This window comes from Protobothrops mucrosquamatus, unplaced genomic scaffold (genome assembly GCF_001527695.2).
Source record: "Protobothrops mucrosquamatus isolate PMUCROS unplaced genomic scaffold, P.Mucros_1.0 scaffold385, whole genome shotgun sequence".
NCBI classification, from domain to species: Eukaryota; Metazoa; Chordata; class Lepidosauria; order Squamata; family Viperidae; genus Protobothrops; species Protobothrops mucrosquamatus.
The window spans coordinates 510,572-537,369 of record NW_015386717.1 but is presented as its reverse complement, the minus strand read 5'-3'; the positions used below and the strand labels follow the sequence as shown (position 1 = coordinate 537,369).

General features: G+C 38.0%; 1 protein-coding gene across 1 annotated transcript in view; it reads left to right on the top strand.

Annotated features, from left to right (window-relative positions):
* The first annotated feature begins 6,682 nt into the window (after window positions 1-6,682).
* UST (uronyl 2-sulfotransferase) overlaps window positions 6,683-26,798 on the top strand; it is a 102,858-nt gene continuing 82,742 nt past the window's right edge. Inside the window, exon 1 of the mRNA XM_015815920.1 lies at window positions 6,683-6,968. Within this exon, the coding sequence (XP_015671406.1) occupies window positions 6,683-6,968 (286 nt within the window). The remainder of the gene's footprint in view (window positions 6,969-26,798) is intronic.

Here is a 26,798-nt window from a genome sequence, read left to right as displayed (position 1 = left end):
TGTATATTCTTGCTTTGACAATATGCAGAGCTGTCTGGCATTTTTATAGTTAAACCAGGCAGAAGGGGAAAAGAAACCGGAAGTAAATCACATCTTCCAAGTTGATTGGAAGATGTGAACCATGACCCCCAAAAAAGGTGGGAGGGAAATGCTTAGAATTACATGCATAGCGGAAAAGAAGCCAGTCCTAAGCATTTCCACCATGTTGTACTGACGTCTCTGTAACATTAATAAATGCTTTTAGGAGTAAAAATGCCTGAAAGTCCTTTTAAGTGTTTCGTTAATCAGACACATGACATAGGGAGTGTTAGAAATCATGATCAGGTGACCGCAGGGATGCTGCACTGGCTACAAATTTGCAAATTAAACTGATATGAACATCATAAAAATTTCAATTCCACAGGAGTAAAGGATCCCAGAATTTTTATACATTCTTTAAGTTAGTAGATTTTAGGTACCTTGATTCAAATGTTATGGTATAAGGTGCCATGTGGGCTAACTTGAAGGTATAAACTGATAAAGACAATGAAAGCTTTAGTAGTATATAGATATTGAAAATATTTATGGATTGTATCTCATTGCAGCCAAAGAGCTGGAATTTATTTTTATTTATTTATTAGATTTTTATCTTGTCTTTATTACTTTATAAATAACTCAAGGCGGTGAACATATATAATACTCATTCCTTTTCCTATTTTCCCCACAATCTTGTGAGGTGGGCTGGGCTGAATGAGAGTAAGTGGCCCAAAAGCTTTCATCCCTAAGGCAGGACTAGAACTCACAGTCTCCCTTTTTCTAGACCGGTACCTTAACCTCTATACCAAAATGGCTACATTTTTTACCTTTTTTTAATACATTTTTTTGTTTATAGCATATTTGATCCTTTGAATGGCAAACAGTGGTTGCATTTTCCCAGGATAGGGAAATAATTTCATATGATGGCAGAGACTATATTATAGGTTGTAATTGGGATTCATGCAAGACCCCTTCTTTTGATAGATATTAGTGTTTTTAGATCCTTGTAACTTGTAAGCTGCCCAGAGTGCTTAAAATAATGGGTGGTTATAAATAAATTGCATGTGACCAATGAGTTCATGTGTGAATTTACAGCTTTCCTATTTACCGTGTTTCCCTGAAAATACGACCTATCCCAAAAATAAGCCCCAGCTTGAAATTTACGTGTCTGCCTAATATAAGCCCTACCCCCGAAATAAGCCCTAGTTTTGGGGTGAGGCACATGCGTAAAAATCAAGGTATGGCGGGGGTGGGGGGTGGAGCTGCCCCACGCGCCCCGCACCCATTTACCTTAACATCACTGCAGCCAGGTCTCCCATGCCCCTACACCTGTTGCACCGCTGCCTGAGTTCTTCTGCGGCCACTTGCGGCTACATGCCATGTGGCGCATCACGCTGCTGCTGCCACTTGCAGCAAAGGCCACATGGCTCATTGTGCCAATCGTGCTGCCGCCGCCGTTCACAACAGGAGGCTGAGTGGCTCGTAGCTCCTATTGTGCTGCTGCCGCCGCTCACAAAACATTGTTTCTGCAAGCAGCAGTAGCGGCGCAAGTGGCGCAACAAACCACGTGGTCTCTTGTAGCAAGAGGCAGAGCGGTGCAATGTGTCACGTGGTGTGCAGCCGCAAGCAGCTGCATAATTACTCGGGCAGTGGCGTGACAGTTATTGGGGCGTGAGAGGCCTGGCTGCGGTGGCCCTAAGGTAAGACATCTCCCGAAAATAAGATCTGGTGCCTCTTTTGGAGGCAAAAAAAATATAAGACCGGGTCTTATTTTCGGGGAAACCCAGTATCTTCAAAAAGAATGTGGGGAAATAGACATACTAGAGCAGTGGTGGCGAACCTATAGCCTGCGTGCCAGAGGTGGCACTCAGAGCCCTCTCTGTGGGCACACGTGCCGTTGCCCCAGCCTCGCCTCCCCCCGTGACCCCCTCCTCACCAGCAGTCCCCTGGAGGAGAGTCACCCCCGAGCGTGGCCCATGCGGAGCAGCACAGCGAAGGACATGGCAGCCAGGCAGCATAGACAAGACTCTGTCCTCATGCCCCATCACACACAGTTGATGCTGCGGGACGCGGGCAGAAGGTGTGGCCGCCATGGTGCTGCTGGGCTGCATGGGTGAGTGGCCCTGTGGGCAAGCGGAGCAGGGGATGGGGTGAGGGTGGAGCAGGGGTGGGGCAGGGGGTGGAGTGGGGGCGGGGCACTCGGTCTCTAAAAGGTTTGCCATCACTGTACTAGAGACCTCAAAATTGAACCATAGAAGGTTGTCTCTAATACAATTCTCATTTTGATATTTTCTCTTCAAGAAAACAAAGGCTTTTTAAAAACTTCTTATTCATGTATACCAAGTAATGCAATTGGATATTTCTCTTGAAGTCATAGATCACTAGGCTAAAGAAAGTTTGCTGAAATTTAAGAATAAGTTTATTTTAAAAGAACTGTATTTCCAACCTAGTGCTCTCCAGACATTTTCTAATGCAACTTGCATTTGTTCCAGCCAGCATGACTAATATGGGGGGTGCAGTTTAATATTTTTAGATAGCACTAAAAACAATATTACCCTAGGGCATATGCATTCAGTGTAATTCTTATTTCTCAACATTGATCAGCATTATTGTGCTATAGAGAAACAGAATGACAACTAAGTTAGCTGAACTTTATTTGTCCAACCAGAACATTAACTTTTCTCTTTGTTTGTTGGCCTCCTCTAGTCATTGGATATACAATCATTATTCCACAGCATTTTTATATAGTACCTAAATCCTTTTTACACAGTACCTAAAATAGGAATTAATATACTATTTAATTATTGGCTACTAGGAAGATAATCTAGCCTATTCCTTTGCATTTAACAATTGCTAGATTTTTTAGAAATTATACCTGAAGCACAGAAATAAACTCTGTGTTAAATTTTTGCTAGCATGACTGTTGTGTACTAATTTTTGCAGATTACAGCCCTGATCTTCCATACTCCATGCCATATTCTAAACTGTATGGAAAATCTTCAGGAGTCACTTTTCATGGGGCTTCCCAGGTAAGGCAATGGAAATGACAAAAATTAGATTGAAGTGTCCACTGAATGGAAGTCTTCACAGTATGAAAATATCTCGCAGACTATCAATATATGTGTGTAAGGAAGCTGGATCATGCCTAGTATCATGTGAAAGGGGTTCTATTTATGCAACAGAATTTCCTATTTTTACCCCGTCCTCCAACTCTATTCTAGAGATTCATTAACCACCAATTGATATTAGTACCGTAGCAACATTTATATGGATATGCCATTTCCTTTCAATCCATTTGTTATGTTTTCTGTTCTATTCATCAACTTGTTTAACAATTCTTACCAAACAAAACAATCAGACTGTTGACAATATATTCAATAACATGGTAAGAAAAGTAAGAAAGAAAAGCAAACAGAACACAATATAGCATTACTATCTGAACTTAATAATCATTCAGTTTTCACAGTTTACTTCTACACAACAAATATTGGTGAAAGAGTTGGTAATTTTAGTTCTTATATGAAAGGAGATTGGCCATTGTACTTTTTGTTGTTGTTTTACTGAGGTCAATAGATTTCCAATAGCAAAGACCTTAGTCAGAAGATCTCACATGCATTGGCAATTATAAATGTACTTCTTGATCCTAACTGCATCATATCAAACTTTGTTTGCATGACTTTGTCATTGTTGCACATAACTTCAGTTTCACACAAATTTGGAAATGTTTAAGCTTTGTGGTTTCATTTGCTTTGACTCTGTAATGAACGCTGACTTTATCAGACAGTCTCTTTAGAGGTAGTTCTTGACTTATAACCAATCCGGGATGAGAATTTGCTAAACAAGATGGTTGTTGAGTTGCACCTGATTTTATTACCATTTTTGCCATGTTTGTTAAGCAAATCACTGTGGTTGTTTAGATGATCATGTTGTTGTTAAGCAAATCAGCTTCCCCCACTGATTTGTTGGGAGCTTCCTAGGATGGTCGCAATGGTGATTACATAACCCTGGGACACTGCAACTGTTGTCAAAGGCATATTAGTTGGCAAGCAGATGAATTTTGATCATGTTACCATGGAGATGATGTGATGGTCATAAGTCATTTTCTTCAGCGCCGTTATAACTTTGAACAGTTGCTAAATAAATGGTTGTAAGTTGAGAACTACCTGTATTTTTTACAGATAAGCAAAGAATTTAAGTGGTCCATAAGTGAATCATTTATCTTTGAACTGCTCAACTGGTTGCATTTTTCTAAGTTTTGTGTAAGGGCTACAGTTGCTTCAAAAGCCAGCTGGCCCTGTGCGTGAATTTTCAAACTAGGTCTCTGAGCCTGAACCTTGCAAAAGACAAGAGTGACTGTAACGTTGTAAGAGAGTCTTCATCCAGTGGTGGGATTCAAATATGCGAACAACTGGTTCTCTGTGTGGATGCTGCTTCCAGAAGTCCATTCTGGGCCTGAGCAACAAAAAATTAGCTACTGGTTCTGCCAAAGTGGTGCGATCCCACCACTGCCTTCATCCATTCTTACGTTAGCCTCACAAGGCTAACAAGAGAATAGCATGCAGAAGTGCTAGTTCAATCTTTATTACAATGTTACGTTAACAGCAACTAGTTAGTCCAGCGGCCTCCAACCTTTTAGGCACCAGGGACCGAGAGAGGTTTTTCCACGGACCAGAGGGGGTGTAGTTTCACATGCTGCCTGCATCTTGCGGATAGGGCTTTGCTTGATTTCTGATTTCTGGCATGTTGCGGCCCAGGGGTTTGGGACCCGAGTTAGTCTATCTATTAGTTCCAGACAAGAAAAATGCAGGAGTACTAATTCTATCTTTAGTACAAGATTACATTAACAGCAATCAGTTAGTTTATCTACTAGTTCCAGGCAAGAAGCGTGCAGGAGTATTAGTTCTACCATTATTAAAAAGTTACATTAGCAGAATCTTGCAAATTTGAAAGTACTCCTACCATCCTTCATTTTTACTAGGGAAAATCCCTTCTGAGATGCTTTCCTCATCCCCTCCTCTTTCCCACTCAAGTTTTATCAGACTGTGGTCTGGGCAGCTGCTTTGCCTCTTATCTTCCAAGGACATTTCTACATACCACTGGAGCTCCCGAGAGATGGAAATGGTTGAATACAGCCCTATTTTTCTGAATCCAGGTTATAGGGGAATTGGAAAAGGGAGCGTTACTTTTAACCTAGTAGTAAGAAACAAAATCTGAGCAAGTCCCAGTAACTCCTGCACATAGCGGCAAACAATCACGAGCCAGAGAGGTTAGCCCAGGGGTAGGCAACCTTGGCTCTTTTATGACTCGTGGACTTCAACTCCCAGAATTCCTGAGGCAGCATGGCTGGCTGAGGAATTCTGGGAGTTGAAGTCCACGAGTCATAAAAGAGCCAAGGTTGCCTACCCCTGGGTTAGCCGAACCTTAGTTAGAAAATTGTTTCTCTCTATGGACAACACTCCCTCCATATATGAATTAGTAGTCTTTACAACACAATAAATACGAAAATGCAATGGATTGGAACTGCCCCTGTATATGGGAAAAAAAATCACGCCTTTAAAAAATGTGAGAAATAGCATTTGGCTGGTTGCAGTATTTGCCTCGCTTTACTGTCCTCCTTTAGACTTAGGCCAAGCAGAGTGAAGTTAGAGAGGTTCCTCTTCCTTATGAATAGAAATACTGTATCTTCCCAAACAGCTCTGAGAACAAGGAAGCCCTAGTTTGCTATCTAATCATTTTTTTAAAAAATCTAATGTAATCATTTATCAATACGACGGCCTAAAGCTTTATTAGCGTTTGCGGGAGCTAGTCAACCCGAATCCCACCCGCCTTTCTCGGCCAGAACAAGGGGAAACGGAGACCATCTATCCCAGTGTTTCTCAACCTTGACAATGTTAAGGCATGTGGACTTCAACTCCCAGAATTCCACAGCCAGCAATGCTGGCTGTGGAATTCTGGGAGTTGAAGTCCACATGCCTTAACATTGTCAAGGTTGAGAAACACCGATCTATCCCTTCCCCCCTTCTCCCGCCCTTTTCTTCAGCGCTCAATGGGAAAGGGGGTCGATGACGTCTTCCGCCACTAGGGAAGGAGGACTCGAGCTGAGTTCGGAGAAGCCTCGAACGATCCCGCCGCCTCGCCCGATCCATCGCGGCCGTCCTCCAGGGGGCGCTGGCGTAGCGAGCAAAGGCGGCGCCCCCCCACACCCCTCTCCCCGGGAGCTCGAGAGAGTTGGGCAGAGAGGAAGGTGGCGGCGGGGGAGAGACGCAAACAACTTTTTTTTTTTTGCTTCCAGCGAGTTTGCAGGCACCCGGGCCCGCCGTCCGCCGGACTTGTAACTCGAGCCTGCAACTGACTGGAGCGCGGCGTTGCAAGGCGAGAGGTTGCTGAAAGCCGCCTCGGCGGCGAGACCGAACTAAGCCCGCTCGGGGGGCAACGGCGGCGGGGGGGGGGAGTGGGCGCTTCCTTTCCCCGGTCCTAGGCTCGTTCGCCCCGACGCTGGGGAAGCCGGCAATGGGCAGGAGAGAAACCTCGTGAACCTCCGGCGAACTTTTCCCCTCCAACGTGCCGGGCAGTCGGAGCGGGGCAGGCGGATGGAGGATGCGCTCTGCCCGGCGAGCTGTCTAAGAAGGAGGCGGCGGCGGCGAGGGAAGCGCCGGGGACGACGACGATGAAGCAGCAGCAGCAGCAGCAGCTGCCGGCCTCGCCGCCTCCGAAGCACTACGGTGCGGGCTGTCCGGAGCCCCGGCCTCATGTGGCCCCGGCTTCTTCGGGGGTTCCCGGTCACGGCATGGGCTGGAGGAGGAGGAGGAGGCCCTTCTCGCTGCTGCCTTTCCTTTCCCTCCGCGACTACGGCTTCTGCATGGCCGCCCTGCTGCTCTTCTGCCTAGGCTCCCTCTTCTACCAGCTCAACGGGGGCCCTCCTCACTTTCTGCTGGACCTGAGGCACTATCTGGGTAAGGCCACGGAGGGAGAAAGCGGGCAGGGATGCTCTTGCCGCGGAAAGGGGCTTGCAGGAGAGCCAGGCCAGGGACCCCTCGCGTTTTCGTGGCCGGAGGGCAGCTTTTCCCGAAGCGAGAGCCGTTTTCTGGAGAGAAGGGAAGAAGACTTCCCGGGCTCCTTTAGGTACTCTGGGAAGGGGGCGGGGGGGTGTCTCCGAAGTTTAAACTGGGTCCCACTTGTTGTTAGGGGCATCTTTTCACAGCTCTCTCTGCCTGCCATCCGTTCGTAAGTGGACCCATGAAATTTAACACCCTTCTCTTTCAAAGAAGTAGAAAGGGAGAGCGAGATTACTCCGTGAGGTTTTTTTTTTTTTGGCTTTCCAAATAAGGTGTGCTTGCAACGGTAAGTTGGTGAATAGTAGCGTGTGTGAAAAATGCTGAATTAAATATTTGGAATTAGGAGGGGAGTTGGCTTTGCCTACCTCATTAGGATAATTTCCTTGTGCTGTGTGCTTTATTAAGAGCCAACAAGCAACCAAACTTTTGTCTTCCATTATATTACATAAGCAGACTGGGGAGGGGGGGAGGGAGGGGGAAATCCTATTTATTATAAGCAAGGTTGACAGGATGAAACTTATTCAGTGAATTAAAGGGTACTTTAATTTGCATTTAAGTGGCCCTAAATAAGAAAGCTTTAAGGCATAAATAAGAAGTAAGAAGTACTCACAACAGGGGCTTTTATGAATCCTTAGCCATATTATTTGGACAGATTGCTTTAATAGGGTCCTCAATATGCACTTTCCATCGTATAAATTAATCCATAGCGTTATCTTTCAAAGATTGGGATTTTAGCTACTACGGTTAATATTTTCTTTTCCTCCCTTTCACTTCATAATCCTTGGAATGTTTGGTAACTTATATTATATAACTTCATTATAAAGCTATTTTTTAGCAAGAACAAATAACATCTCTTGTGCTCTTATTAGCTCCATGTACATTAGGAGTCAATTTGTAATAGAATAGTTGGGGAACTAGAGGGTGACAAAAAGTCCTATATCACTTCTGACTTTATTAGATAAATCATTGAGGTTCACACCTGATCCCAGCCTCCCAGGGATAAAATATTGTTCAACAGACAGCAGTAGACTGTTATTGGTCTTTCAAGATAGTGTTGGATAACTAGGCTATAATGAATGTTTAATGGAGGAGACTTAGAAAAATTCAGTGGAAAGTAATGACACCCTATGTTAACCATAAACCTAAAATAGTTATAATAGGACCCTTGGGGTTAAACATGTGTCAAAGTCATCCGCTGATCACAGCAGGGGTGTAACTGGCAGCTGGCAGATGTTTTCCCATAGAGTGGGTGACATCCATTGTATCTGTTGTCTTTGGAATGTTTAGAGAACATGTTTAGAGAATGTATATGTTAGTAAAGTCTCTCTTTTTGTTGTTATTATTTAATGCAGTCACCTAAAATGATCTTATTTTAGGCCATTGTAATTTATGAGATGACCCTTAGAGATAATGTCCATTTCCTTTATAATATTTCTCCTGTTAAGTTTATATAGATTTCACTGCTAACATTTAGTTAGTATCCTAATGTATTTTACATGCAGTCCAGCTGATTTAGTTTCTACTACTTTCAAATGACATTGGAGGTTGTATAGCAGTTGTAAGTCCATTTTCTGACATTCATGTATTATGTCCAATAATTGTATATATGTATTGCTTTATTATGAAGCACATTTATTATTGAATCCATACATTTATTTCAGAGGTTATTGTGTTTTATGTATTTCCTTCTGCTAACATCACCAATTCCCAAATTGATTGATTGTGAATGTTCCTTTTGAAATTCAGTAATGAAGTTTCCACATCTGGATCCGTATACTTTTTTTTTCTTTTGTTAAGAGAGACAAGAAATGGAATAGTATTTTTCCCAAAAAATTCCACCATCACTGAAGAAATGGAAATAAAAGCTTCTTTTGAAGCTGCTTTTCTGTACACCAAAGGCTGCTTGATGTATTATATTGTATTGTGAGTTTTGATATTTCTTTGTTCCCTTTACCCACTAAATGTATTTAATACTGAACATTTCCTTGGAGGAATGTGAATCACTCTCAGGTTTGTGATTTAGATATGAGTTTATTGTTATAGAAATAGCTAGTATAAAGTATGGAAAAGTAAAAAAATTGAGGCTGTACTGTTATTTTATTCAACTATGCTGAAAAGAGTTGGAAATTCATGCTTTTCTGAGAGAGACCCAACACAAAAAATAATTGATGTCCAGTTTCTGGTTTAAAGTCTACAAACTCAGGTGGTGGAGTATTATGAAGTACATAAAAATGAAAAGTGCTTAGAATTGTTTTCCATTTAGTTAAGGAGGAAAGCAGTTATACTATGTTAATTTGTAGTAAGAAAAAATATCTTGAACTTTGTAATAAATATCAATGATCTTGATAATACAAATAATACAAATACTTCACTGCTTATTCTCTTAGACATATCTGGAATCCAGTTATTTCAGAAGCTAGAGATAAGTACTAATAGTCATAAAAATCTATGTGGTACTTGATACTCTACAGTTATATTCACCATTATGTAAGAGACATATTCTTGTATGGCAGACATGTCAAACTCGCGACGTCACGTGACGTCGCGCAACGTATCAGGATGGTTTTGCCATTGCCGGCAATGGGGTGGGCGTGGCTTCTGGATGATGTGTCCAGCCCACGGGCCAGCAGTTTGACACCCCTGTTGTATGGTGAGGCTTTTCCCTGTTTACTTCTTTCTGTATCACTTCCATGTCTGCTCCAAAAAGTCCCTCTCTAGCAGATACTATTCTACCAGTAAAGAGAATACTTGTATTCAGGATTGAAATGAGAAGTCCTTGGTGATCTCTGAGCTTGATTGCTTTCTTACTGATGTTTCATTACCGAAACTAGGTAACATCATCAGTGTTAGTCTCCCAAATTAGATAACACCCAACTTTAGAATGAGCATGGCTGCAGCCATCTTTTTCCTTCTCATTCCTAGTTGCCACATAGCACGGAAGGAGGGGGTTTGCCAGGTGTTGCACTAGACAAAACAGACTTTCTCTCTCAGACTTTCTCTCATGGGAACCAAGGTCATCGGCTGATCCCAAGACTGCAGGCTGGGCATTTCATGAAAGCGTAGTTGCTTGCATAGCCTTGGGGGTGGGATTTCTTAACTTTGTATTGGGGAATTGTTTTTTTTTTTTAAGTTTTTTTATTTTTTTAACAGAGTTCAATAATAATTATTCAACAAAAACGTGTTGTCTGAGTATCTTATTCACTAGTACAAATTAAATTCCTAATCCCTAAATCTTTTCTCTAACCATTGATAAAATAGGTCCCAAGTTTGAAAGTATTCTGTTTCTTCTTTTTCTTGCAACCTTAAAGTAAGTCTGTCCATTTCCTCACAGTCTAATATTTTTTTGATTATTTCTTCTGGTGGTATTTCTTCGTTCTTCCAATATTGTGCAAATATAATTCTTGCCGCTGTTATCACATGTAGAATCAAATATGTACTTTGCTTATCGAGTTTTCCTGGCATTATGCCTAGTAAAAAAAATTCAGGTTTATAGTCTATGTGTTTCTCTAACATTTTTTCTAACCAAGTGTGGATTATTGTCCAATATCTCTTTGCTTTAACACATGTCCACCACATATGATAATAAGTACCTGGTTTGTGTTTACTTTTCCAACATTTCTCTGACATGTTTTTAAACATTTTTGCTAATCTTGTTGGTGGCAAATGCCATCTATAAAACATTTTATATAAGTTTTCTTTGTATGAAGCTGACATTGTCAATTTATAGTTTCTTTCCCACAAACTTTGCCACTTTTCTAAGTCTATATTATATCCAAAATTCTTTGCCCATACTATTATCATTGTCTCTTTTACTTGTTCACCTTCCATTTTGAAATTTAATAAGAAATTGTACATTTTTTAAATTAAATTTTCATCAGAAGTTAATAATGTCTGATCAAACATACTCTGTTCTTTGTAAAATCCATACTGTTTAATATCTTTATCATATCTGACTTGCATTTGTAAATGTGACGACCATGTTAAATTGATGCCCTGATTTTCCATCTCTTGCCTGGATTTTAGGTTCCCTTCAGAATTTAGAATGTCTTTGTAGGTCCATATTTTATCGAGACTGACTAGATTTGGATATACGAATGAATGCTTCCATTGTTGAAAGCCATCCTGGAATTTTCAAATTTTACATTTTATTTTTTCCCAAGTTAATAATAATGCATTTCTAATGTAGTAGTTTTGGAAGTATTTATGTATTTTATTTTTTCCATACCATAGAAAAGCATGCCAACCAAGTTGCAGGTCATGTTCCTCCAGATACAGCAATCTTTTATTTTTAAGAGTTATCCATTCTTTTATCCATGTTAACACTGATGCTTCATAATATAAGCCAAAGCCTCCATTTCCCTTGGCTTCTTGTAACATTTTCAATTTAATTCTAGCTTTCTTTCCTTGCCAGATAAATTTTTGAATTAGAGAGTTTAAATCTTCAAAGAATTTTTTCTCCAGTTTTATAGGTATCACTTGAAATAAAAATAATATTTTTGGTAATATATTCATTTTCACCGTAGCATTCTTCCTAACATCGACAGTTGAAGATTCTTCCATTTTTCCAAATCAAGCTTTATTTGGTTTAACAATTTAATGTAATTATCTTCTTTTATTGTTGAACATCTTGCTGTCAAATATATTCCCAAATATTTGACCTTTTTTTCTATTTGCAATTCTATTTTTTCTGATAATTGCTTTTTTTGTTTATCTGTAAAATTGCTAACTATCACTTTAGTTTTTTCTCTATCTTTAATCCTGCTATCTCTCCAAATTGTTCTATATTTTCCAACAGTTTAGGAATCATCTCTAAAGGCTCCTCTAGAATGAATACCAAATCATCTGCAAATGCTTGCAGTTTGTAGGTTTCACCTTTTATTTTCAATCCTTTAATTTCTGGATCTTGCCTAATGTTTCTATTTAAAACTTCCAAAGTTAAGATAAATAGCAGTGGGGATAATGGACATCCTTGTCTTGTGCCTTTTCGTATATCAAAATTCTCTGTGCAATCCCCATTTACGATTACTTTTCCTGATTGTTTCTGATATATTGTCTGAATCGTATTTATAAAGTTTTGACCAAAGTCCATTGTTTTTAGTTGTTGAATCATAAATTGTATTGGGGAATTGTTATGCACCTCTTCAGACTTGGTTTCACTTTTGAAGTACCAATACTCTGTATCAATAAACATGTTCTTTGAGGAATTTGCAAGCCTCTGAGTTCTGTTTTATTTGTCTCTGTTGATCGGAACCATGACAGTAACATCATCAGTGCACACTAACACTGATGATGTTATCTAGTTTGAGTAATGAAACATCTGCAAGAATCTAGCAAGTTCAGAGAGCACCAAGGGCCCCTCAGATACTGTTCTGTTAGGGAACAAATGCAGTTGGATTCTCCTGTATTTCAGGGATGTAGGTTGTAGCAGTCAGTGATGAATGTATCTGTCATTTTGCTGGTATGGCAGGTAGCATCTCTATTGCAAGGGTGTCAAACTCGCCGCATCACGTGACGTGTCGCAATGTATCACGACTTTTTTCACATTGCCGGAGCTGGGGTGGGTGCGGCCTCCACATGATGCAACCGGCCTGCGGGCCAGCAGTTTGACACCCCTGCTGTATTGTGTAAAACACTTGATCTCTCCCTATGCCTCAAATGTCTGCTTTGAATTAAAATACAAATGATAGGAAAAAGGTGAAAAAGAGGCAGTTTTATTCTTTCTTATGCTACAATATATGGTCTGTTGAATGCAAAAATAGTTTCTGCCATGGTAGTCAAATTTTGACTACTTTATTGGTAGAATTAGCAATAAAGTTGGTAGAATGGTTCAAGTTATTAGAATATACGGTAGTTGAAACTTTGGAATACAAATAATAGTATTAAATAACTTTTACTTGAATTAGTTGGAATCTGTAATCCACAAATACTAGGAACCTCTAGAAAGTTGATTCTGGTAGCCAGTATGGAAAGCTTTCAATAAACTACCATTGAAGTAACAAATCCTTATGAGCCAACCATCCCACAAAGAGTGCCTCTTTTAATGAAATGTAAAAAGCTACATCTAGTCTAGGATGCAAGCATCAGTGGAAGAAAGGGACTACTATGCATACACTTTTGCACTTCCCTTTCAGAAACTTTTGCTGAGTGATTGGTAGGAAACATACACATTACCTCTCTGAATTAGAAAGCTTCATCAAAACGTGTAGGCTCTGCCTTGAATAATTGTGTAATATCTTTGACAGAAAAAGAATCAAACCTAAGTTTGAGGATTTTTTTCACTATGAAAAGTCTGTTTGTATATATGTTTTTCCTAAACCCATTAGACTTTAATTTTATCAAGGTTCTACATTTTGCTTACTAATTTTATTGATTTTGAACTTTGAAACTTTTTTCTAGACAGTCTTTGTTGGGTGTTATCTATATAGAATTTATTAGAGAAGGGTTTTGAAATGTACAAAAAGCCAAAAAATTAGACTATTGGAGTCTTGAAAATTCAGCCTTCATGAAGTGTAATCACTTTGCAGTCATCATTTCTTCTCAAGGAGTTATTGAGAAATAAATGATGTACAGTAGTGGTGGCTGTTAATGGTCTTTTCAGTCTTTCTGCCTAAAAGGCTAAGAGGAACGCTGTATACCAGGGGTAGTCAACCTTGGCTCTTTTATGACTCGTGGACTTCAACTCCCAGAATTCCTGAGCCAGCCATGCTGGCTGGCTCAGGAATTCTGGGAGTTGAAGTCCACGAGTCATAAAAGAGCCAAGGTTGACTACCCCTGCTGTATACTAAGTGAATATGCATGAAACTGGGAAAAAGAAGCAGAAATGATATTCCTCTTCTTTCCACTTCCTTACAATGTTTAGAGTGCTTTTATAACATCCACCAAAATATCTTGTACATTTGGTAGAAAAAGCAGTTAGAAAGATTAGGCAGCAGAATTAATGTCTCTGATGAACATATGCAGTGGAGTAACAGAACAGTCTTGTATGAAAAAGCCACAAAATGCATTAAAAAAACAGGATGGGAGCAGCAAAATTACGTGTGCCTATTGTAGACTCAAGCATGGAATTTGTCATAATATACAAACACACTGTACTCCATATCAGTTACTATTATTATTTAACCAGGTGAGAATAATATTTCTTCAGTCCTGTGGGTTATTTATGGCTGTCACCAAATATAATCAAAATGAGAAATACATCAGAAATTCTAAGGAATATTAATTCTATCTTTTCAGCCTGATTATTTTAACAGCGCCTGTTTACTTTGCTATGTCAAGGTACTTCTCTTTTCAGGTTGATTTATTTTCTATTTAGTGTTTTTTATTTTTATGAAATTACCTGGATTTACTACTGTACTGTACATAACAATAATTTTGAAATATAATAGCTCTGCTTTACAAAGCATTTATTTATGTTAACTTCATTTCCTCATTGTAGCCTGCCCACAGATATTAGTATGAGGAAACATACTATACTGCCTGTGAATAATTTCTTCTATATATTCTGCAGGAGTTAGCTACATATTGGCAACAGAAGTTCAGAAGCAATGCAAAAGTGTATAATTAGATTGTGACCTAGTAGATTGCATCATAAAAATATGAACATTGGAATATTTTTCTTCCACTAATGGGCAACAGTTTATATGTTTTCAAGGGTTTTTTCAGTTCGTCAGAATCTTTCCTAGTATTTGGAGCACATGCAGAAATTATGAGTGTACTACAGAAGGGTGGCAGTTAGTAAAACAAATTCCTCACCATCCCTTACACAAGCAGAGAAGCAGTTTAGGTTCCAAATTATTACTTTGTGTATGATTTAAGACATATAAATATTTCTGACAAGGGAATATATCCATCAGTTTGGTAATGACTGGAGTGCTGCTGTAGAAATTCATGTAAAATTCATCTAGAAATTCATGTAAATACGAAATGTCTTCTAATGCAGGGGTCCCCAACTCCCAGTCTGTGGACCGATACTGGTCTGCAGCTTGTTGGGAATCGGGCTGCACAAGTAGAGGGCAAGCATGCGAAGCTGATTTGCTCATGCATGGGATTAGGATCTATATTTTACTTTTTATCATTGAAACAACGGAGGGCTCTGTTTAACTGGCAGACTACATATTTTACCAGGTTTAATCACTGGCATTAACCGTGGAAAGAGTAAGCAATAATAGGAAGGATTCCTACCTTCAGATGGTAATCAGTGTTGACGGTTGTGGTTCACTTAGACAAATAATTAAGTATAAGACAGCACCAAGGAGTTTCATGATTAGAATAGGATTTGGGATTTATGATGTCAGTTTTCCTTTCCACATCTTTTCTCCCTGTCTGAAATTATTTTGTCTACTTGCTTAATGCCACATAACAGTGAAGTTCCTCACAAAGGCATTCCTAATTCTTTGGAAATATTATAGAAGTTGTATGAATTATATAAATTTAAATTTACATGACTTATATAAATTAATGCATATATAGAAGGAGGGTTTTTTCAACCTTTTCCCCCCCAAGAAAGTCTTGATTATAAAAGCTTTAATTCAGGGGTGTCAAACTCGCAATGTCACGTAACGTGTTGCGACGTATTGTGACTTTTTTTCCATTGCTGGCAATGGGGTGGGTGCAATTTTGCTATGATGCATCTGGTCCGTGGGCCTGCAGTTTGACACCCCTGCTTTAATTGGTTTCTGTCTTTCTGGTTTCTCCTTTAATATGAATATATATTGACAGCAAACCAAAATGCACCTTTCATTATGAAATTTTATATTGATTGAAAAAAGAGTGGAAAATATGTATGATGATTTTACTGTCTCATCAGGTAATTCAAGGCATTGTCAATACAGAGAAAATGTCTATTTTGAGATGTTTGTACATATTAAATGATTTTCAGTTGAACAAATGTAAGCACTTTTCGAAAGTGCTTAAAAATACAATCTGATCTCGCTAATTTTATTTGCTGACTTTTAGAGTATATCCTATCAAGTTCCTACATTTATAGATACATCATCAATTATTAGAAGCAGGCTGTATTACCAAATGACAGTATTAGTAACTGGATATGTTTATTACAGGATTTGTGTCCAATAAATATTAAAAGCAATTTATATATTGTTGTTTTCAGTTCATTGGTCCACCATTATATGCCTGGTAGTTCCTTGACATAACTGATTTTTTTCCCTGTCTGATACTTCTCCATCTAATTTTCTTCAGTTTATTCTTCGAACAGCTGCATATGATATTTCTTTATGGCTTCTACCATGAGGTTTTTTCTTGACCTACCATTAACCAGATTAACCTAGATTCAATAGAGACAAAGTATTGGAAACTTGCACAGTGGTTGGGTTTTTCTGTTTTCCTTCAGTGATTGGGGAGAGATTTTTATTTTATAAAAAAGAAAAAAAAGGAAATGTAAATTATAAGCAACTTCAACTAGTTCAGATCAATCCCCTAGCCTTTAGGAGAGACTTTTTATTTAGCATCAGTTGTAGCAAAGAGGAAGAGATGAAGCAGAAATCAATTGTAGACATGAGAATCCAGCTGTTCCCTCAACTGAATGGCAATGTCCATACTAGATTTGTTACAGTTAGGAAAAAAGATGTATGTTTTAATATTTTAAAAAAGCTAGATTTCTGTTTTCTATTTTGCAGGGATCAACAATCTATACTTGCATGTAATGATTTTAGAATAGTCCCGGAAATGAACTGTTGTTTATTTTTAAGCAGCAGAGAAGAAACATGGAGTAGTTACTCATTTTTTCCCAGTGCTATCTAATAGATCATTAGCTGCTTGCATTTTGTCACCTCTGTTTGCCTTAGAGTTCTTTTCTCATCTTGCTTGAAACAGTCTGAAAAATCTCTGTGAAAGAATTAATTAGTTTCAGCAATCAACATTAAACTTAAAATGCTGATTTAGTGAGACAGGATAATAAAATAGTGGTAGTTCTAAATGGCAAAGAGAATTATGGATGTTTCATTTATATTTTTCCTAAATTCCTAGAGAGAGTAAACTATAGAGAACTTATACCTTATGCAGCTGGGGACATGAAAGAAAAACTTTGTCCTTTTACATGTTATGTAAAACTTTTTTTAATTACAATTAAAATGTGTTTATGAAGTTTATTTTGGGTTGCAGTCAGGTTTTATCTGTTAGTAAATATATCATCTGTGTGTTTATTATAGCTGTTTTTAAACTAAAGAACTGTAAAGGAGCCTTGTGGGTTATTACATTATAATAAGCTGAACTAAGTTACTTTCTTGTAGACTGATTTCTTGATACTGAAGACATGATTTGAAAGCTAGGAAACACACATGAAGGTCCAATTAAACTGATTTATTGTTAAAAAGCCTGTGCACAGGGGGTTACCTGCTTGGAGTTTAGATAAGAGTCCATGGAATTCAATGGAGGTTGGAGTCAGACTGCTTGTGGCTATGTTGGGATTGTAGTCTGATCGGTCTTTTGATTCTGCATTCAATTCCTCTTATTTCTTCACCTATAGTTGGAATTTAGGAAATCATCTGTTTTACATGTTTATATCAAACTAAACTTTGCATTCCCTTTGAAATAGCAAGTCTGCAACTAGATTTGGTATTATTTGGTAAAACCTAAATGGTAATAGTGCCAAGTGATTACTATGTATCGCTTAGGACAGTGATGGCAAACCTTTTAGAGACCGAGTGCCCAAAAACTGGCCCTGCTCCCGCTCCACCCCCTGCCCTGCCCCCACTCCGCCCCCCCATCTCCCGCCCCGCCTGCCCACAGGACCACTCACCGTCACCAGGACCCGCCGCAGATCGCCCAGGCATCCCAGTAGCGCTATAGTGGTCACGCCCTCTGCCCGCGCCCTGCAGCAACAACTGTGCACGATGGGGTGTGAGGGCAGAGTCTTGACTACGCTGCCTGGCTGCCATGTCCTTGGCTGTGCTGCTCTGCATGGGCCACGTTCAGGGGCGACTCTCCTTCAGGGGGGGCTGCTGGAGAGGGGGTCACAGGGAGGCAAAGCTGGGGCAACGGCACGTGTGCCCACAGAGAGGACTCCGAGGACCACCTCTGGCACCTGTGCCATAGGTTCGCCACCACTGACTTAGGATGATATGTCAACTGCTTGTAGGAAAGGGCTGCTTTTCTCCTTTGAAGGCTTATATGGCACAGGGACAGATGATTATTTGGACTGCCTGTCTCTGAAGGTTTCTGCCCATTGCACCTCATTCAGGAGGGTAAGTATGTTCTAAGTCCCCCGATTAAACAATGTCACCTTGCGAGATTTCATTGTGTGTTGCAATGCTTGAATTAAAGCTTGGAGGGCCCTAACTCTTTTGGCCTTTTAGTAGGCCATGGACATCTGCTTGCCCCCCTCTAGTGCTAAGGCCACAATATTAGGGGAACCTAATATATGTATATTTGTTTTATGAGTTTATTATATTGGGCTAAGTTTTTTTGATTTGGGGTTTTTTTTTTTGTACTGGACTATTTTAACTTTGGTTATGGGGTTCTTTTTAAGGAACAGAATTTTCACAAATGCAGATACATTTTGTTTGTTTTGGAAAACACTCCTAATATACTCACTTCATTGTATTTTCTTCCATCTATGTATTGTGTAGATCAGAGGTCCCCAACCTTTTAGGCACCAGGGACTGGTTCTGTGGAGAGAGGTTTTTTCACGGACTGGAGGGGGCATGGTTTTGCGTGCTGCCTGCATCCTGTGGATGGGGCTTTGCTTGTTTGCGCGGACCGGTTTCTGGCATGCCGCTGACCGGTGCCGGTCCACGGACCGGGGATTGGGGACCCCTGGTCTAGATTATTGATTGATGTTAGCCTATTTATTATGTAGTTATTAAAACACATCTTCTGGTATTTCTTTTGAAAGTTTCTACTATCTGCTATGTTGGCTGTATTTATTTAATACTTAAATAATATTTTGCTGCTGTCGTTTTCAGCACTTACAAAATCATAAATTCAGATTCTTTTAAATTGGAACTGAATCAAAATTATGTTAACTGAAGTGGTAGCTAGCTTGAAAAATACAGTTCCATCTGCATGCTTACCATTTCTCTTTCTCTTTAAAAAAAAAGTTCTTCACTCCCTTTGAATTTATGCATCTTTGGTGTTAGAGGGTGTTGATTTTTCTTAGTGGTTCTGTGTTCTCTAAATATTGTGCACAGGGTTGATTCATACCCTATCAGAAAAGTATACTTTGGTTATTTTGGCCTTTATGGTAATTATGTGCATGATCATAAAGCAGTTATGTTGCAGAGGTTGATTGAAAAAACAAAACAAAAACACTGAGCCATAACTGGTCCTGTACAATTATTTAAAGGGAAAAACACAGGATATTGAGTCAACATGCTTTCATAATTGTGGCTTTTCCTCTTTTCCATATGTTTCAAAATGTAGCCTCCATCCATTTTTGTTCTAACACAAATGAGGCTATTGGATATTTTCATTCTTTTTAGGCAACATTATTGATCTGCCTTCATTATCTGGGTTTAGATATGCTTCAGATACAAAATTATTAGTGACTGTACTCTATGGATTAAGCTTGAGTTCAGGTTGACATGTGAATGCATGCCATGGAAACGTGTAGTGGAATACCATAACAGTTAAGACCTGCCATGTATATTTCCACTGAGCGTCTGAGGTGGGGGAATTCACTTCAGCACTAACAGAAGATACATTCTCTTAAGCTATACAGTAAAATGTGAAGTGTCCTTTAATTATCACCTTAATGCAGATTGAATGGAAAGTTCTCTGTTAACTTGACAAGTTGCTTATAAAGAAAACACAACTTTCTATTTGTGGCAAACCATCTTTTAAACAGTATTTAAATGTCAGTTCCTAGACTTTGGTATGTGTGGTTTCCCTCTTATTTCATGATACATTCTTAACAGACAGTAGTAATGTTTCAGAGATAGGGATTGAAAGATTCTGTGGTAAAATATGTTTAAAAGACTCCATTGAAGTTGGTAGTTGTTTCAACAGCTGCAGTTTTATGAAACTATTGAGTTTTTATGAATGAATGCCACAAAAATGATTTGTGATGTAACTTTTTTCCATGTGTTAGTTTTAATGTACTTAACTTGGTGGTTTGGATATACATTACAGTATTATTTTTCAATATTCAGTGTTGTTTTTTCCTCTGGTCATCTATGTTGATTGACTATTGCGTGTTTATGCACTGTTTTGATGCAATCCATTACATATCCCTAGATCATTGGTTTTTTTCAGTTACAGAAAGCTGATTTTACTATATGAGGAGTTTCAGAGGATTATAAAAATGAATGACTGGCAACACATTCTTATCCACACAGCCTTGGAAGGTAGTGAAAAATGTTTAGAAAGATTGGCTAACCATAATAAAACAATAAAGCTGGATATTATCTGGTAATGAATATTTTAATGCAATAGTTGAAAAAACATCATTCCCACAAATGGAGAAGAAGAGCAATACTCATAAATTCAAAATATAAATGATTTTATTGTTAACTTTTGCATTTACTTTCTGTGCTCATTTTTAACATACAATCGTATGCTTTCCTCTGTTTTTTTGCCCTTTAATAATCCTGATTGCTGAAAAGCAATTTAATTCTTCCTTGACGCTTTAAAATAATAGAATAGTAGAAACAAAAAGATCATTTGAACTGTTACTGCTGCTTTGGCTGACTTCCCACACAATAAAACTCACTTGAACTTTGTAATGTTTTTCTAAATTCAAGTTGTATTCACACAATTCAGCATATCAAAGAAATAAATGCAATGTCAATAAAGTTGTCATCATCATCACCATCGTCACCATCACCATCACCATCACCATCACCACTGCAGGATGAAGACCTCTTCTGCATGTTTCCAACCAATATGGTTCTGAGCTTTCTTTTGCCAATTGGGCCTGCAAAACCTGCTAATGTCATCAATCCATGTTTCGTGGATGATTTTTATCAAGTGGGATCCATTCTATGACTGCCTCGGTCCACCTACCATCAGTTGTTCTTGTTTTGTGACCAGCCCATTTCCATTTCAATTCTTTTACTCTCTTGATGATATTGTATACTTTTGTTTGTATTCTAATCCATGTGCAGGTCTTTCTCTCTTGTCTTATAATGCTAAGCATGTACAGTAGTGGCCAAAATTGTGGAAAGCTTTTGGGAAAAGTGTACAGTAGAAATGCCACCTTTGGTTAAGTTTCCACCAATTTTTCTTCTAATTTCTTTATAACTGTAGCCTTGTTCACTTAATAATACTATTTTACATCACTTTCTTTGCACCATTACTTTAATTTTATTATGTTTTACAAGCTCACTAAATGAAAGAACACAAAAAAACCCAACCAACTTGATAGCGATCACATAAGACACTGACAAATGTCCTCCTCTCAGCTTCAATACATGACATCAATAACTAAATCCTACTGTGATCTGATTGGCTCATTGCCAAAACAAGATGACACCTGATTGGCTCTCTAAACACTCATGCTCATTGGCTACCATCAGATGAAGGAAAGCTACCTGATACCAACCTAAGCAAGTTGTGCTTCCTTTTTCTGGTTATTTGGCTATAACTTTTCATAGAATACAGTATAGATAATTGAACAAACTTTGTTGCATTACATTCTTGATTAAATTATCTTTCCATTGATATATAATTTTATGGTACTACTCCCCCCAAAAAGTGGTGTCATTAGCCATCAAACCCCAAAAATACACTTTTCCCAAAAGGTTTCCACAATTTTGGCCACTACTGTATCTTTCCATGGCTCTTTGCACCACTCATAGCTTTTGTATTGATTGTGAGGTTAGTGTCCATGTTTCACCAGCATATGTTAAAGCAGGTAGCACACATGGATCAAAACCTTTTCTCTTCAGAGGCAACAGACTAGTAGATTTTGCTGAATGTCAATAAAGTAGAAGTTGAAATATACCTTTAAGAGAAATACCTTTACAGAGAAAACAAACTCTAAATATCTTTTTGCATCTAGAAACATGCATTAAGAAACATCTTTAAAAATTGTAGCATTATCTTCTTTTACAAGTAGTCCTTGATTTAGCAACCACAATTGGGACCAGATTTTTGTGTTGCTAAGCAAGTCAGTTGTTAAGTGATTGACACCCAATTTCAGGATCTTTTTGCCATGGTTTTTAAAAGAATCACTGCAGTTGAATCACACGGTCATTAAGGGAATCTAGCTTTCTCCATAGACTCTGGGAAGGTCACAAATTTTGATCAATGACTATGGGGATGCTGTGATGGCTGTAAGTGCAAGTTAAAAGGCACTTTTTTCACAGCACTTGTTACTTCGAATGATTATTAAATGAATGGTTGTAAGTTGAAAACTACTTATAATTCACTGCGCTTACTCTACCAAAGCATTTCATTTGCAGATGTTTCACCATGCATTTCTCAGTTCAGAGATGCAGAAGCACTGTAGAGATCACTATGTGAATTAGAATGCTGTGTTATTAAAGGCTTTCTGGAAAATATCAGTGATTAGCGTTTGGGAATGGTGCCCATTCTATTTTGACTGATCTGTCTTGTCAGCCTGTTGTATATGGCTTGAATCAGGTGCTGGCCTGGGTGGTAGACAGTGTTTAGTTCCACTGATTTGTTGGTGGCTTCTTTCTCTGAGTGTTTCCAGGAATTATCTGGCTCTTCTAATGTTTGTGTGGTCAGTTGTTCTAGTGAAGTATGTGGTTCATTCTGAGGGCATGGGTGGTTCTTAGCAATTCTGGTCTTCTTTCTTGTAGTTATGTATTTTTTCATTCTTTTATGCAACTGGCTACACATTTATTGGGTGGAAAAAAAAACACCTCACTGCATTTATTAACAGCAATGCTGGCTTAAGGGGACTAGTTGGGAAAGAGGCTCTGAAAAAATTGGGGTCAAACTTGACAAGGCTGGCTCCATTCTCATTTTCCATTTAGACTCTAATTAAACATTTGCTGTTAATTTAAAAGAAGGATTAGGGATATAATCTCCAATTCAGTTGAACACTTACAATGAGTTCAATGCAAAATATGTAAGGTTACTAATACTAATAAAAAGTATATCCTGACAGTTAGAACAATTAACCAGTGGAACAACCTGCCTCCAGAAGTGGTGAATGCTCCAACACTGGAGGTTTTTAAGAAGAGACTGGACGGCCATTTGTCTGAAATGGTATAGGGTTTCCTGCCTGAGCAAGGGGTTGGACCAGATGACCTCCAAGGTCCCTTCCAACTTTATTATTATTATTATTATTATTATTATTATTATTATTATTATTATTATTATTATTATTATTATTATTATCATCATTATTATCATTATTATTATTATCATCATCATCATCATCATAAACACATGGATGGAAAAGTCTCAGCTGATATTTTTTTTACAATATTTTCTTACATTTACCGAAATACAGTATTATTACAAAACTAGATAAGACTAAAAAAATAAAACTGCATTTGAATACAATGTTAAGACCTTGTGCTGGAGAGGGTGATAAATTAAGACTATTATCTCTTATGCTGGTTTTTATCTATGTGATTGTAATTGTTATTGACAATTGTAATTGTTATTGACTTGGATTTGAATTCATGTAAATATGAACTTCCCAAAATCTTTCCTTTGAAGAAGCATGCAAATGTTGATCTATATGCTATTAAAACTCTTGTATCTGTTTGATTGTAATCTTCAATTGGGCGAAACGGTGCATCATAGGACAACAATAGCTGAATCAGCATACCTCAGATGGACTAATTTACAGAATGTGTCCAAAATCTGGGACCCACGACTCCCGTGGGATTTAAATTTGACAAAGTTCTGGACACTTCAATGTTGCCATGCTACTGTACCTCCACAGACATGTGTTTGTTATTTCCAATACTTGCTGCCAGATTCCTACATGGAAAATCATTGGAGAAGCCAGCAAGAAGTTGGAGGTCACTCATACTGCTCTTTGCCTGCTCATAGTTATTTTCTGTTTAGGTAAGAAAATATGTCTGAAATGGCCCACCGAGTTACGAGTTGTTTGGTAAATTAGTAAAATCAGTCAGTTGGAAATATCAGACATAGGTGAATTTGTAGAGATTTCCTTTTTTTAAAAAAAAACCATGCTCACAAGTGAACAAGCTGCTTTTCTTTGCCTTATTCTTCATATGAAATACAAATATAAAATAACAATTATTTAAAAGCCCTGTTTTTTGTTATTTGTATATTTGAAAACAAAGTGCTCAAATGTTTTTATCTGAGGATGGTAAAATGCAGAGATAAAGAATGGCTATTTGATAATTTGTGTGTTAATCCACAAAGTTGTGTATTCATGTAAACTGCTTTAATGTTGATTTATCTGAGGATTGTACTTCCTTTGTAAACATACAGATTAAAAAAAAAACTTTCCAGTTTCTTTTGATGGCTAGTTGCTACTTTAGTTTTTGGCAAAGAGATAATTCTGTCTTGATTAACTAAATGACCAAGAAATATTTTACATAACTCTTAAAAAAAATACAACTGTGGGTGGCAAAGACATTTGGTTGTCCAGCATAAATTTCAGCAGTGGGTGGTTCAGTTAAGGGGAGGTAGGATTTTAAGCATGTAGTTCATGGGGACAAGAACTATATTTTGGACACGTATCAGATTTCAAGTAGAATTTGTTATGATTGCCTATGTATGAGCAATAGTTCTATACATGTGGAATAAACTCATTTTTAGCAGAGTATTATTTTGCAAGAATATATAATGTTTTTAGTAATAGTTTTATTTAGCCTTTATTTTATAGGATTTTGTCTAGATGAAAGATAATTTATGTGCACATTTGGAAACATGTGTATTTTTGAAAAGGTTTATCTATTTTATGATAGATAAAACTGTACAGCGCTGTTAACATTTCAGATGTCTATACATGTAAGTCTTATTTGTTGATACTACAGTGAAGCAAAAAATTCTAATATAAAATGTCCTACAGGTAGTTCTCAAATCACAACCATTTGTATATTGATGGTTTGAAGTTATGAAGGCCTCAGAAAAAGTGACTTATGCCCCATCCCCGAAGTGACGACTATTATGCAATTTGGGCACTTGGCAACTAGTGTACATTTACACCGGTTGCGGTCACAAGGTTGCAATTTGCAACTTTCAGAATCAGCTCCCAGCAAGCAAAATCAATTGGGGGAGCTAGTTTTACTTAACAACTACTTGATTCACTTAAGGACTGCTTGATTCACTTAACAATCATGGTGATTCGCATAGCAACCTTGCTAAAAATGGTCAAAAATTAGGTTCAGTTACGTGATGACTCACTTAAGATCCACACCCCTTAGTGATCGAAATTCAAAATTCTGATCCCAGTTATGATAATAATTTGAAAATAACCTGCACCGGAATAGGTCTGGAAATTGTGCCCATATGTATGGTTATGTATTGCCCAAATCAAAAAAAGATTTTACTTTGATTTTCTATTTTTCCTTACATTGATTAAAACTAGCAAAATGTGATTCCATCTAATGAGTTTGAAATTGACTTCTATGATAGTATATAGCTTTTGTATTTTCGTATTTAAGAACCTAAACCATTCTTAAATTTCCCTAAAAGTAAAAACTTCATAATGTTTCATAATGTAATAATTTAGAGTTGGTTGTATTTATTTTGTACTCTAAATTATAATTATAAAGTAAAGGCTATCTGTTTTACTAATAATAACATAGTCTTACCCCCCGGGCACTCAAAAAAGGAGAAATATGTTAAATTGGACACAAGCCTTTGCTATTTTCCTTCATTGTAGGTTAGGACATTGGATACTCTCAGCAATATCATTCAAAAAAAAAAATTAAGGGAAAAGCAGAATTTCCTTCCTTCCTTCCTTCCTTCCTTCCATCCTTCCTCTGTCTCTACTATATGTGTGTATTAATCCTGTCTTTAGCAAGAAATATATTATTGTGATGTGGAATAATTTTTAAAGTTTTGTTTTTCAGACTTCTGGCACTTTTGTGGGGTTTCAGGTCCCCCCCCCAAAGCTATAAATACTACAGCATCATTTTATCGGACATCCTCTGTGTTTCTTTTGTCTTGGACTGCTAGGGATATTGGATTTTTTTGCTATTAGAAATTGGTGCAAATCTTGAAGGATGGTCACTGAAAGTAAATTAATATGGCCATCTTCCAGCCCTTAAAAGAGAATCTGGATGCTTTGATTACCTTTTCAAACAGCAAGCAAAAAATTAAATAAAAATTGCCTTGCTGTCCATGAAGTCTATCTTAAAAACCTCCTTCACTTACAACTTGAAGGTAGCATGAAAAATTGACTCAGCAAGCAGAGGTTGGGAATAAAGCCAGAAAGATGGATATGATCTTAGGAGTAGGATGAGCAGGAAATATCTTTTTGTTTGTTTTTTAATTGCTTGGGGTATTTTTATGTGACTAAGACAGAACCATTAAGGAAAGAGGAGATTTTGATCTTATGCATAGTTTTGATGCCAAGCTTATTTCTGCTTTTTATTTCTGTACTGAATATCTTGCAATGTACCTTGAATTAATTAATAAATTGCAGCTGATTTCCTTGGTTTAATTTTATGCTTGTTATCTAATTTTTCAAGACTAATTGGTTTCGTGAGTGTTCCAGATACTTGTGTAATAGGATTCTGGAAGTCTTTTGGTAAAACTGATTCCTGCTTTAAATTGTCTATAGCATGTGGGTTTGTAGAGTCATAGGATGAGTCTTTTGGAACTTTGGGTCACGTTTTAGTATTTCTGGACTCAGAAACTATTTAGGAT